At 31.2% G+C, this 14966-nt stretch overlaps 2 protein-coding genes across 5 annotated transcripts; both read right to left on the reverse strand.

Moving 5' to 3' along the window:
* Positions 1-5439: 5439 nt before the first annotated feature.
* LOC129312856 (transcription factor IIIA-like) lies at positions 5440-9208 on the reverse strand. Of its 4 annotated transcripts, XM_054955614.1 has the most exons (7): positions 9095-9208; positions 8463-8621; positions 7968-8102; positions 6866-7154; positions 6494-6729; positions 6184-6327; positions 5440-6047 (listed from the first exon to the last, which is right to left on the reverse strand). In XM_054955614.1, the coding sequence occupies exons 2-7, from the start codon at positions 8604-8606 to the stop codon at positions 5898-5900; spliced, it is 1098 nt and encodes a 365-aa protein (XP_054811589.1). In that variant the 5' UTR covers positions 8607-8621; positions 9095-9208; the 3' UTR covers positions 5440-5897. The 4 variants fall into 4 exon arrangements, with proteins under 4 accessions (XP_054811589.1, XP_054811588.1, XP_054811591.1 ...); XM_054955613.1 differs by lacking the exon at positions 9095-9208 and having other exon boundaries at positions 8463-9080; XM_054955616.1 differs by lacking the exons at positions 8463-8621; positions 9095-9208 and adding an exon at positions 7254-7430 and having other exon boundaries at positions 7968-8107.
* Positions 9209-13976: 4768 nt separating this feature from the next.
* LOC129312470 (40S ribosomal protein S30) lies at positions 13977-14757 on the reverse strand. Its single transcript, XM_054955110.1, has 3 exons — positions 14627-14757; positions 14386-14523; positions 13977-14186 (listed from the first exon to the last, which is right to left on the reverse strand). Exons 1-3 carry the CDS (start codon positions 14628-14630, stop codon positions 14140-14142), a joined length of 189 nt encoding a protein of 62 aa, XP_054811085.1. The 5' UTR covers positions 14631-14757; the 3' UTR covers positions 13977-14139.
* Positions 14758-14966: the final 209 nt, after the last annotated feature.

Raw genomic sequence — 14966 nt, forward strand, 5'->3', positions numbered from 1 at the left:
CTAATTAAGTTAATAAATCAGGGTTAAAATTTTTTGGATGTTACAACACATACATACATATGGCTATAGAAGATAAGCAGAACCAACATACCACTTTATATACCTCCTTATATCTTTTGATTGAACCTGTGGGCTGACAACTCAATAGAATCAAATTTATGACTAAATTGGCCTAATCTCACTAATCATAGGAGGCAGCCCTGGCCAAGAGCGCCTTCGCCTACTATGAACCATAGATTCTCCCTGTTCACAAGTACTAGGGGTGTTGATGCCAATTCATCTTACATAAAACTGGGACTTCCAAATAATATAGAACTGTGCACTGGAGCCTCCACAGTGCTAATGTACCATATGAATTTCCAAACGACGTTCCTAAACACCACATTAGGGTGAACTTCCACCCTCTTATAATCATCATGCAAAAATATATGCTCAATGTTTTCATATACCCATAACATGTAATTTTCCACTAAAATGATTATTTTTCCTTAAACCATAAATTTCACAAATAATTATACTTGAATATAGGATTTAGTCTTCACAACTACAATATTAAGAATAATTTTCCATTCCACTTCACATAGTATTATAATAATACAAAACAAAGGTATTTAACTTTAATAACTATCACACAACTATCAAAACACACAAAAAGAGAGTTTAGACAATCCGGTTACCTTAACTTTTTTGTCATAAAAGGGTTATTAAGGTCAAACAATCTCCATATGTGTCTACTAGCGTAACAATGCATGATCAATATTTAATCTACAAGATTAAACATTTATCATCAATTTACACATTAATTAACCCACTTTTAACACAATTTCGAGTACCCATTATACCCAAAACCTTAATTTAACAACATTAGTCTCCCCACACATTCCATTAATCTCATTTAACACCTAAACACACTAATAGCCCCAGTTCTCTATCCACATTGCTCTTAATCTTTCATTTTTACTTAGGGTTCATCCAAACGCTACTCAAAATTTCAAATCAATCACTACACAATCCATAAACTTAGATTTAGAGGCTTGATTTAACTCTCTAAGACCTCTCTTCATGCCATGTTTCACTCAAACTCTGACTTAGCTTTTTTCTAAGGCTGTCCAAAGATTCAATAACTACATTAGGCTTTCAAAACAACATTAATAAAAAATTCACTTTAATTTACTAATCAACCCTCCTAAACAATTAAAATTTCAGAATTCAAAATCTAGGATATTACATTTTTCAAAATAATGACCGAAACAGATTTTTGTTACCAAAATTTGTTTTGAAAAACTATTCTACAGAATTTGTACAAATATCACATTGTCATTGTCAATGCCAATAACAATAATTTCCTTTGCTTTTCAAAGAGACAATTTAAAGTCCCCAGATCACAAATAAATTAAATATATAACTAATTAAAAATAAAAATATTTTAAACCATATAGATATATCGTGAAAGATTTTTAAAAAGTTAGAAAGGGACCAGTGAAATTTTTTCAAGGGGCATGTATGAAGTTTTTCTTGAGAAGAATAATCACACATAATGCTTGAAAATAACAAAACCTTATAAAAGCATTAATGATAATTGAAGATATCAAATTATTTACAAAAATGTTTTGAACTATATATATATATATATATGGTTTTAAAAATATTAGCTTGCAAGCACCAAACTTGTCTTTGATTGTCATGTGGCGAGTAGCCAGTCAAACCTAGCCCGTATTCTTAATTCTTGATAAGTAATAATTTCTAGAGGAGGAAACATACCTATGGAATTGTACCAGATAAAACATCTCTACGTAGGAACGGAGTTATAAGGCCAAATTCAATTTGGGTTCTTACAACAAATATACACACTCAGAGAGAATAAGAATGGAGGAAGTAAGGGAGTCTGATTGCAAAATCACGTTACATTTAAAAATGACAAGCCTTCCCTCATATAACCGTTATGCACAATGCATATAGTGGGAATGTGTGGGATAAGGTTAGCCGCTCCCTCCTTAATTCAAAATAAAAGGGAGAAAATCACATTTGAAGACTTGAGAGAATCACACATCAAGACCTAGCATTTCTCATAATTATGATAAAACCCCATTCCATAATTGGGCTTATATTTTAGCCTGATCCACCAATGGTAGATAATTCAACAATTAGGATAATTCTAAATGTTGTCTCTCAATATTAAATTGATAGTAGTTAGCAGAGCTACAATCTGTCCAGACAACAACGTGCTTGAAATCTCTCTCCCAACAATAACCTGATTAGTGACAAATCCATCCATCTCAAGAGTATACTACACATTATCTAGATGCAGAGAATGAAAGTTATTACCTTCACATCTCTTTCACTAACTATAGTCTTGTGGTTTGTAGTCTTGAAGAGAGTTGAAGTAAATCTGAAATGCATTAGAAAAACAAACATGTTCCTTATCCTGAAACCACTTTTTTACATCTCAAGACTTGAATTTCCCAGCAAGTGTAAGGAAACAAGATAGCGCAAGTAGAAGAAGCAAATAAAACCAAAACAATAAGGGAGCGTAGGATTTCATCAATAATTATAATATGTTCCTCATTCATTGAAAAAGAAAAATAAAGACTTTTGCAAGGTTAATCTACCACTACATAACCTTCCATAACATGATTAAATTTACATTATTGCATAAGGAAGTTATAAATACCAAGAGAGTGGAATTCGGGACCCTTCCCTTATTCTGCTGCTCATTCCTAGCCAGCACTTTCTTGATGACTTAAGGGTCCTTGTTCAAGACATTTTTGTTGCGTTTTGTAATTTACTAACTCCTCTTCACCCCACAAATGTCATTTGACTCTCATCAATATAGTATTACATTATGCTGTCATCTTCTCACGCATCCCATTTTACATGAGACTTTTAAACAGTCTCCTATAAATAATATATTGTCCCACTTTTGTCCCATGTAAAATGGGATGCAGAAGAATTCCCTTGTACTTTTGGTTCTTACAATCCTCTTACAAGTAATCTTAACAAAATCAAGAAGAACCTGTCAAGTTTTCACATTATTCAAGAAGATGACAATGTAATGGAATGCTATAGAGGGGAGTAAAATGGCATACATGCATGGAGCAGCAAAAAGAGAAATTGAGATAGCATTTCTTGTAGGAAAAACACAAACGATTCACATCCTTATTAAGAACTCACATTAATTAATAATGCTAATAAATTAAGGGATGAACGATGAAATACCAAGAAATGCTATGGCCATACAAAGGGTGTGTGCCACTATCTTATCTCGCGAAGAATGTGTATTTCCAAAAGCAAATGTGTACCTCTAAGAAGAGACTTGAGACTTTTAAATAGTCTCCTGTCAAGGATATATTGTCCCATTTGTGTCCCATGTAAAATGGGATGCACGAGAATTCTCTCGTACTTTTGGTTCTTACAATCCTCTTACAAGTAACCCCAAAAAAAAAAAAATCATGAAGAAGCTATCAAGTTTTCACATCATTTAAGAAGATGACAGTGTAATGGAACACTATAGATGGGAATAAAATGGCATACATGGGAATAGAAAAAAGAGAAATTGAGGCAGCATTTCATGCAAGAAAAACACAAATGATTCACATCCGGAAGCATAATGGGAGACAGGGAAGTTAGGAGTTATGATAATGAATAACATCGTGGAAGAGAAAATTCAAGGATAAGAAGAAGCAATTTATGACAGTTTTAAAATAATATTGTTGTTATTATTTAAAAAATCATATTTTTTATTATAAAAAATTATTTTTAGAAATTAATATTGATGTGGATAGCCTATAATTGCAGCATTTTTGAAAATGCACACGTGTGGGGCTTAGACTTAGAAGGCTGCTTGTGGTTCTAATTTTTTTTTTTTAATATATAGATATATAGATTTCTTTAATCCTATTTTTGGAAGACAAACAATGAAGGGACACATAATTTTTCTTATTATTATTTTTAAATTTGAAGTTTGATTATCATTTTTAATTGTAAAATTAAATTTGGTTATTAATTTTTGGTTAGACTATTATCATTTTTATTATCTGAAAGCCTCTTATTACACACACATTTGAAAACCAAGCTTGAGAAAAATATCATTTTTCAAACACAGAACTTTTTAAAAAAACTTCACTTGTTTTCTTAAAAAAATATATTTTGTTAAATTTTATTGTATTTATTTAAATTTCTGAAGGGAACGAGAATTAAAAAAAATCATAGTATTTTCAAAATCTAATTATACTGAGAAGTATAGATGAGAAATAATGTCATAAAAATACCAAAATATACAACGATACCATAAAACTGTAAAAAAATTAAATAATAAATTTTTTTATGAATAAAGATACATGAAGAGATCATAAACATATTTAAATTACTATATAATAGTTATTTTTTATTATAGTACCCAAGTATGATTGTTACTTATTATAAAATGTTTAAACTATACATAATTACTTATTTGTAACCCTTAAACAGGAGGCCGTAAGTTTGTAACTTGTAAGTTTATTTTATTTTTTTTTAATTTGTTCTCATGTGGAATGCAAAGGTCCATTTTCTTTATTAAAAAAAAAGTCCATTTTCTTAAAATGACTTATATTTTATAATTTTTACGTGCCTTTTTCATAAAAACGCATACAATTTTTTATTTAAATTTTATTTATTAATCCTGACAATTTCGAAGTTTTTTTTTTTCGTGTGATTAAAACTAAAACTATTTTAAGGGATGGTACTTCAATGAACATAATTCCACGGTAAACTAGTATATCCAATATCAAAACAAAAATTTAGATTCTAGTAATACCAAACAACCTTTATTTCAGTTGAGTATTCTAAATTCTAATTAAACTTAATACTGGCTTAGCGTCAGGAACAATAAAATATATTCTTTACGGAATCTAATATAAAAAAAGGAACAGAATCCAAATGAAAAATCAATGCAACGGATCAACACAAACGACAATAATCAAAAAGCAAATCATGCAACTGTTTAGCGCAGCAACAGTAGAGCGAAAACAAAACAAAGCGTCCGGGAAAAAAAAAAAACAAGAAGAAGAAAACAGAACAGGGGGGCTGACGCGAAAACTGAAGGAAAACGCTGAGATGCGGACGATGATGGCCATGGCAACGAACACTATTGCAGGTCACCAGTCAGTTGAGAATGGCGCGAGAGCAATGGTAGGGCCCAGAAGAGGAAGAAAATGAAGTGATTAGGTTTTATTTGGGAGGGGCTTTTCTGGATTGTCAAAACATAGCAGGGGTAAATTAGTCCCCATACAACAAAATTATAGCCCTTCCCTCCAAAGCCCCCCATTTTGGAGGGAAAGGTTTGGAGGGAAGGGGAGGGCAAAAAATGTTATGAAAATTTTTGCTCCCCTCTGCTTTCCCTTCCCTCAAACCAAACAGGGGGCAAAAGTGGAACAATATGCAAACACATATTACAAACAAATATCATCAATAACACTAATTTATACATGGGCTCTTATATACATATACAACTGCATCAATCCAGCTTAATGTAACTTAGAAAACCTCATACATATACAAAAAGCTCGTTGCATCTGCCTAGCATGCTTTACCTATGGAAAACTAGAGTTTCCAACTATGAACTATCTCATCTACATGTACTATAAAAACACGAGCATTATGACTCATTTTTCAAACTCTGCAATGAACAAGACCCGCACTAATTCAGCTCTCCATAGCAACACCCCCGCAAATTATTCAAGCTTGGTTTGGATAGAGAGAAGTAGAAAGAGAATAGGAAGGAGAGAAACTAAAAGGAAAATTTTCCAAAATCAGTCTTCTTTTTTTTTTTTTTACTATTTTTAGAAAGTTTTCCCTCCTAGTTTTCCTTTCTCTCTATTTTTCTCCCCATCCAAACGAAAAGTTAAGGCAGTTCAACGCATTTACTCTGTATCCTCTCCAAACAAGCAGTGCTCCAATTGATCAGGAGGAGTAACCCTCTTCCTAACTAACATTTCAACTGTAGGACACTTTCTCTTTCGCCCTCCCCTTGGCCTTGACCTGAATTGTTCGTCAGATTCTTCAAAATCCCCCTGCGGCAAGGCAACCGAAGAGTTTCAATATATATATTACTCAAATGATTTGTGAAAGTGGCTTACAGAACAAGCATTATTGTAATTGGAAACAATAAATGAAAAATGGTTAGGAATTGTATTTATGGCAACTTACATGGGTATAAACATGTAACCCAGTTTTTTCGTGGTTGTCTCTCACGTGTTTGTAGGAAAATCTCTTGCCACAATCAGGAAAGCCACACACAAATGGTTTTTCTTTGAAGTGGACAGCCTTTACATGCTGGTGAAGATTGGATTTCTGTCCATGCAAACCAAAAGAATGTAAGTTAGAAGCAAGTGAAGTTTTGAACTTAAACAGGATTTCTGTTTGATGCAAACAAAAAGCAAGTCACCAACATTTAGCTTCTAATCAACGCCTTCAGTTAAATGCAAATCACATAATCTAACAAGTAGAAATGTCTTACACTAGTGAATGTGCTGCTACAACCCTTGTGTTCACATTTGAACGCCTCTGATGAAGAACATTTTTCATGCAACCGGAGGTGCCGCTTGATATTCTTCTTCAGTTCCTTTTTCCCACAAGTTTCACAGGTTACATGTTGATGACAGGTTTTGATATGGACTTTAAGGCACTGGACATTGGTAAAATGTTTTATACAACCAGGATCCAAGCAGACTACCTCTACTGAGTCCAGCTTAACTGCAGAATATAGATGGTCTTTAGAAGTGCAATCAACTTCCCTAAAGATCAAAAAACTTTCCAGACAAGACCAATTAACAGACATCTGACTGAAAATAGCAAATTGATCAAGAAATTCAAAAGGAAAGAAACTTGCCATGACAATTTTCATGCTTTTGTAGCTTTGAAGCAAATTTGAAAACCTTTCCACAGCCAATTTCTGGGCATTTATACTGCTTCTGAGCTTCAACTTTGGCCGGGGTGGAATTCTCATTATGAAATTCTTTGACATGTCTGGTCATATTCCCTTGGAAAGCAAAGTCACGGTTACAATCCTCAAGTGGACATTTAAAAGTTTTCCCTTTATGTTGCAGAAGGTGACGAGTCAAGTGGTCCTTTCTTCTGTAACTCGCTTGACAGTCATCCATAGAACACACATATGGCCTCTGAATCATTAAAATAAATAATTGTTAAATTTTGGACCTCAAACTAAAGTGTCATGGGAGCTCTGATAAAAAAGCAACACCAGCAAACCAACTGCAAACCTCATTACAAAGCGTGACTGAGGCAACCTTGATGGAGCTTCTCAAGAGGTCTCCCTCCCCGATACTGATCCATCAAGTCAAAAAAAAACCTGCCTCATGCATTTTGGAGTTCTCTGTTGGGGATCCAATGCTTCACGCTACAATATCCATAATTTTCCAATAGTATAAGTGTCTTTCCTGCAAAATATATATATTCAGTTGATGCAAAGAATAATATCATTATGCCTAGAAACAAATAGCTATATGCAAGGCTAGAGTCAGGATTTAACTATGAGGGGGGCCCAGATTTAAAAGCTTACAGACTACAGAGCTTTCATAAATCTTAAGGGGCTGGAAGTATATAGCATTAACATCTATATAATACTAAGAAAAATTTAAAAATTTGGGAGAGCTGTGGCCCCTGTTGGTCCTCCCTCCCTCTGCCCTTAGCTATATGACTAGATTTTTGTTTTCAGTCCAAGGGACTCAATCAAGAATCAAGAGATTAGAAGATAACTTCCTCCGACTAATTCAATTCCATAAAGAGTATATATCAATGCAATTCAAAGGCAGCAAGATTGTGGTAACCAATTGTTTTCTAAATCTCTCCATCCACACAAACAATCTTAAGTAAAATTTCAGGACAATACAAGGTAGTACAAAAATGCATTGGAGTACAAAATTTAGAACTTTAGAACATTAGCTGTTCAGTGTAATGGAAATGTCAACAAATACCTCGAGAGAATGACTTAGCATGTGCTGCACCAAATAGGCTGGTTTTTTGAAACTAGCACCACATTCCTTGCAAGTGTTGGATTTTATGCCCTCAGCTTCATGATCTTTATCCACTCTGACCTTTTCCAACTCCTCCTGAGAGACATCAAAAGATCAAAATATAATCATGTTCTTATAGCACACATCACCAAGAAAAACACATCTCTGGTAAACATAGCATATCACCCTAAAACATGGAAAAAATTGCAGCCATCTCCATTAAACTAATACAAAACCTAAGTTCCCAGATTTACATTTTCTCATGATTAAATCTACCTAACGTAACTAAGCAAAATGATATGCACTCACCAATGATTCCATTCACTGTATAATAGTTTTTAAATTTGAAAACAATAGATTTCCTAATTCCTTCAACATCTAAGCACATCATGTGTACAACTTCATCACCAAGCGTTCTCTTGGCACTAGAAAATAAAAACATGAGAAGAGAAGTACCTTGTGGCAAGAATTGATATGAGAGGTTATCAGGGTCTTTTTGGATCGACAGATACCACAGTACTCACAGAAATAGCGTCTAATATCCCTGAAAATAGGCCTCTCCCCAAATTCTCCCGGTTCATCCATCTTTATCTCAGACATTATGAGGTCTCAATCCTATCCAGGAAACAATTATAAACTCAGAATGAAAAATTAACCAAGTAATCAAATAGCATAGAAAGGATAAAAAACCCCAAGAAATAATCAATCCTTCTAACTGTTATGCATGTCGTTCTTGTGAGGGAAAATCCCTCACTATAAGTACCGGGTATAACGGTGGACTCTAAATCTAAAGCCTTGCAGCGCACAAAATATCCATTAAAATGAAATTGCAGGGGATCCTGATCTCACACATGACTCCACCGAAAATCACTTTACACCCCAGCATAAACAGCCAACAAATTTAGCTAATACAGCTAACTGAATCGAGAATTTGCCTCCGTTAAGCAAGCATGCAAATCACAAGCCTCAAGCAAAAACCTAAAGCCAAATCCGTCGCTAGAAATCTAGGAATCGTTAGAAAATATGGCATGAAAAATTAATCAACTATAAAATTGAAAGTAATAGCTATGATAGGTCAACTAACAAACCTGAGCTATCTAATTTGCAGAAGAAAGCGGGATACAGATGAGATATTGGCAGCTATAACCCCAGATACAATACAACGAATAGCTCGTGCTACACGGCTGGAAACTTGAAGAAGATCCACAAACTCTATTAGTCTATTTCCCCAACCCCAACTTTAATTTTTTTTTATTTTTTATTTATTGATTTTTTTTCTTTGTAGAAATGATAATAAAATTTATTTTAATTATATAAATAATAATGTGATTCCTTAAAATACTATAATTTCACTTAAATTTTTAAAAATTTTTTTATTATTAATAAATTTATATAAATGATTAAATTATTCTTGTAGTAATATCAGAAATTTGATGTGCATATGAAGTTGTGATTTATTATTGTATTGTTATGAATATAAAAAAAATTTGTAATTATTTAAATAAAATTTGTAATTATTACCTATTATTTCAAACACTTATAGTAATATTAGAAATTTGACATGTGAACTTATAATTTATTGTTGCATTATTGCAAATATAAAAAGAAAATTTGTAATTATTTAAACAAAACTTTTGATTATTATTTGTTATTTCCAATACGTATAGCAATATTAGACTTTTGATATATGAAGTTATGATTTATTGTTATATTATTGTGAATATAAAAAAAATTTATAATTATTTAAATAAAATTTGTGATTATTTTATTTTCAATAAAAATAATTTAATTATTTATATAAATTTATTAATAATAAAAAATTTTAAAAACTTCAATAAAATTATGTCCTTTTAAGATATTAAATTATTAGTTATATAATTTAAAGAAGTTTTATTATCATTATTTTTTTCTTTGCTCAAGTCCAAAAACCATCTCTTGGCAATTTGAGTGGAAATTTGAGTAGAAAAAATTTTTTTTTTCCTAATAACTTTATGCAACTAATTTTCTTAGTAAGTGGAGATTTAAAGTTTTATCCCAATTTAATTTTAAGTTATTAGTGTTTGTTACTATAATTTAAAAGGATATTGTTTTTTTAATTGACTAAAACTAATAAAAAACGATAGAGGTATAGCATAGTTATTGTCGTAGAATAATAATATAGAAATATTTCCTATAAAAAAATTAATGGAAATAATGGATACTATATGTTCATAAAATGTAATAGATACTGGATGGATGGATACCTGAATCATCATCACATTGTGATTATTATTTTTTTTCCAATTAAGTTATCCTTATGAAATCCTTCTTCTATTTAAAAAAAAAATGTAAGGTATCTTTTCTATGAAAGATGTTAAAAATATAAGGCTTTTTGAATTTTTCAAGTACAATTAATGAGGTTTTTTTAAAAAAAATTCATTCAATAAGGGATATAATTAATAAGATTTTCTAACTAAAACACTTTATTAAATAAGGATAAACATAAAAATATTATATAATTTGAAAGATAATTAACTAATTCATTAAAAATATAATTTGATAAAAAATGCCTTATAATATTGGGATAATTATTTTTAAGTCCCATATAATACAATTAAATACCACAAAGTCTATAAATAACTACTTCCTCCATTCAAGAATGTAAGGTATTTTTTAAAAAATTAAATGTTTAAAAATATAAAGCATTTTTAATCTTTTGAAATATAATTATTGTCTTTTTTCAAAAGTGTCCCTATTAATAATAAATTTATATTTATTGTAGGATATTTAATAGAGGTAAATATAAAAAGATAGGGTTAATTTAAAAATAGATAACTACTTTATTGAGAGGTGAGATTCAATTAAAATATTTTATATTTTTAAATGAAGGGAGTAAATAAAAGAAAATGACAACGCAATAGGGGAGTAATTAGCATGTGGCTTCACATTTAGAAATTGTATTCTTCTTAAATTAAATAACCATTAAATTAAATATAATTTATTTACATGCTAATAGTAAGCTAAATATATAATTGATTATCATTATTTGAATGGATTGTAAAAATTAATTATCTAATCATTATTGGTATGTGAACTAGACTATGAGTATAAAGCAGAAGCTTATCATTAACACAATTTTATAAATTCATTATAGATCAATATAGATGTATAGATATAGATGTTAATTTACTATCAACTTAGATATATTTATATAGATAACAACACCGAACACTCTAACAAAAAAAAAATAAATAAATAACATATACTATCAGCTTAAAATATGATGAAGGAATATATAGAAAGCTTCTGAATTTGCTTGAGATAGAAGGGAAATTTCTTTTAAGCCAAAATTACACTGTTATGTGTGTATTGGAAAATTTTGTTATTATATGAATATTAGTATTATTTAATATCCAGATTAATTTACTAGGAGACATTTATTAACATTAAATTTTTGTGCTTATAGCATTTAATTTTAATAAATTGGGTCATTTAATTGAATAAGCTATGATACGTGGGAATATTTAATTTGATCATGCACAAACTCATTGATTAATTTCAGTAGTGTCTAAGCTTACTAAGGAGCAACTATATTATTACCAAAAACAAAACATTTGTCATTTGATACACTCCATCCAATCTTTAATATGAGGCAAATTTTAATTTTTTTTATTCTTAATATAAGACAAAGTTTAAAAAATTAATATTTTTTTGAATTTTATCGTCTGTTTAATATTATTGTTTGAATTTCTAAATAACAATTGACTATAATTGTTAATTACAAATAGGACGGAATTGAAAATATAACTATTATTCCTCAATAGGTTAGTCAAATACTCCTATGTCTAATATATGATCAATGGGCATTTTCGAAATCCTGAAAGTGCTGTGTAAGATCTAGTGATAAAGAAAATGAGTGAGCGTGTGGCTAAGATCGGAGAAGGAGGAGGAGATAGAGTTAAAAATAAAAGTTGAACTTAGCGACCATTCATTTAAATTAATTTTATAAGAATTTAAATTTAAAAATATTAATTTTTTAAAAAATTAAGCTCTGAAACCCAACCCTAATAAGTGATAAGAAAATAAACTCGGGCAACTTTTTTAAGTTTCTTTTTATTTTAACTCAAAAAAAATATTTTTATTTTTTAAATTAAATTTAAAATTTAAAATATATATTTATTCTTTAAAATTTATTTTTTTATCATTTAATTTTAATTTTTTTAATATTATAATTTGTATTTTAAAAATAAGAAATATTATAATTAAAATTTTTAATTTTTAATAAATTTAAAAAATAAAAAATAATAATAAGAAATTTATGAACTCTTAAATAAAGGTTAAGTTTTAAAAATTAAATAAATTTTTAAAAATTAGATTTAAAGGCTGAGCTCACATGATCAAGTCCTTCGTTTCTCACATCCAAGAGGAGACGTGGAAAAAGGGTGCTGTGGAGGAAGAAGATCAGATAATAATGAAGCAAACAGTGGGCAATATTATACACAAAATCAAAACTTCTTTTTAACCCTAGCTGCCCGTTCTCATCGTTCCCGCTTCGTTCTTTTGTGTCTTCTTCCATTCTTCTCCATATCTGAACCCATGTGCTTCGCCTGTTCAGTCCTTCATCGTACTCCATTCTTGCTCCATTCATCGTGCGTCTTCTCCGTCTAATTTCGAGCGTCTTTAATTTACTGTCTTCTCTGTCTGACTTCGTGCGTCTTCACCGTCTTAACCATCTTTTCTGCAGAATCCCAGTGTCTTCGCCAGGTGCGTCCTTTATGTTTGCCTTCTTCGTTCTGCTCTGCTTCTTTGATTTCTTCAGATTGGATTTCTTTTTTCATTTCTGCTCTACATTGCATTTCTTCACTTCTTCGTCCTTTCTGTGTAGCCCCTTTTGGATTCATATTCCAAGCCAAGCATTCGACTACAAGAAGATAAGAAGTGACGAGCATAATAGAGGGCTCCTTCGAATGGGGTTCTCTACTATGAGGTTGAATCAAACAACCATTAAAGAACAAGGGAACAAAAAAATAGAAGTCGTTCAAGATGTGAAGTGAAGATGATGGAGGAAAGGGCCAAGCGAGAAGCTCCTGAAAATGAAATATTGGAATTGCCCCTTTGTTTTTACTATTTATGATAATTGAATTTAGTCCTTAATTGAGTGTCAAATTTTTGGGCCTTCCATTCACAGTGCCGTGAACATGTAATTATTGTAATATCTGATATTATTTAAAAGAAATCAATTCAATTGAGCTAAAATCAGTGTGGCTCATTTTCTTTAATCACTTGTTTCTTAGTTTTAATTTGAGGAAAAAGTGTAGAAATGCTCTAAATGTGATAAACCAGAGTCTGATTTTCACAAGCATGTCTTTAAAATCTCATTCATGAGTGATTTGAGTAGAGATCTCACTGATTCTGATTCTCCGTATAAAATTACCAAGCATTGGTGCACTTAGCTGTAAAATTTGATTTGAAAATGTGATAGTAGTTTATGTCTGTCCGAGTAGGTCCATCACATCCCTTCTCTATATCATAGTAATTGATGTTTGTCATATCCATGCATTAGCCTATCAAAATCAGATGTTTGCTCAAATTCTTAGATGAAGCACCTAGTTGGCAACGTTGCCACCAAGTTCTTATCATGTAATATAACTGGATATCCAACCATAGGGGGAAAGATACCAAGTTACTTATGTTATTTAATATTTATTGATGATTCTATTAAAATTTTATCATTAAATTAATTCACTATTAATTAGGTGAAACAGGTTAATTAAAAAGTTTTGACTTTTCCTTCTCAATATTTTGAGAGTAATTTATCAAAAAGTATTTTTCATCTTTCAGGTGTGAGATATCATCTTTCAGAAAAATTTATTCAACAATTTTTTTTAAATATTTTATTCTCCTAACCACAAAATTAAAATAAAACAAAAACACTTCAAACAGAAACTATCCCCATCCCCTAGCATTCGGCTTCGCCGTTATGGGAAAAGCTTAAGCAAAACCACTAGTGTATTTGACTGTAAATTAACTAACAAAAAAATCGTTCATAGAACCTGATCAGAGACTCAAAATCATCATCTTAATACATAATCTAAGCTAATAATAACAAGCTTTAAAAGAAAATAGAAGCCATCTTCCTCCTTCAAGCCTTTGGTTACTTCTCCGAAGAGTTTGGTCCTCGCTTTTTCCCGAAGCCGACAACTGCAATTGCAAGATACAAACACCGTATCGGGATCCAACGACCAAAAAAACAAAAACAAGCCTTAATCTTCTACTATTAATTTTTAATAACAAAAATAAAAAAACCAGAGGATGCAAGTCTAGAATCAAAAAAGCCTTGAAAGCAATCCCAATCGCAATTATTACTAATATCAAAACAGAAATCTGAATTTTAACTTACCAGCAGTGACGAAACGTCTGTTATACTGCATTCGCTTATGCGCACGGCCTCTAGGCTTCTTCTTTTTGTCTTGTTTGGCTACTTTTGGTGTTTGGCCTCGCACTTTGCCAGCACGAGCCAACGAGCCGTGGACCTTACCTGAAATTGAAGAAATCAAAGCAAATTAGAAAAGCCAGAAGACGGAAGATAGAACGCAGAATCAATCAACAGGTAATTAATCACGAGACGGGATGAAACTGACCCATGATGGATTACCGAGTTCGCAGCACAGCGACGTGCCGCGTTTCAGTTGCAGATGCAGGAGGAATACAAGACGAAATGGTACGCTTAGGGTTAGGGTTTAGGGTTAGGGCTAACATGCATAGATAGAAGGAACTACAACAGCATCTTCTCTTGGGCTTTTAACATGTTGGGCTTTTTTTTGGGTCACTGTGATTTGTAATACTGGACCCTGTCGAATATAATACTAAAAACACGGATGCTACCATGATGATTCACTTAATTAATGCAAGGATTTTTTATGTGGGTTAAGAGATACTATGTATTTTTTTAATATTATTAAAATTAAAATAAAGAATGTT

This window comes from Prosopis cineraria, unplaced genomic scaffold (genome assembly GCF_029017545.1).
Source record: "Prosopis cineraria cultivar Desert tree isolate PC_DT_omini unplaced genomic scaffold, ASM2901754v1 PC6, whole genome shotgun sequence".
Taxonomy (NCBI): domain Eukaryota; kingdom Viridiplantae; phylum Streptophyta; class Magnoliopsida; order Fabales; family Fabaceae; genus Prosopis; species Prosopis cineraria.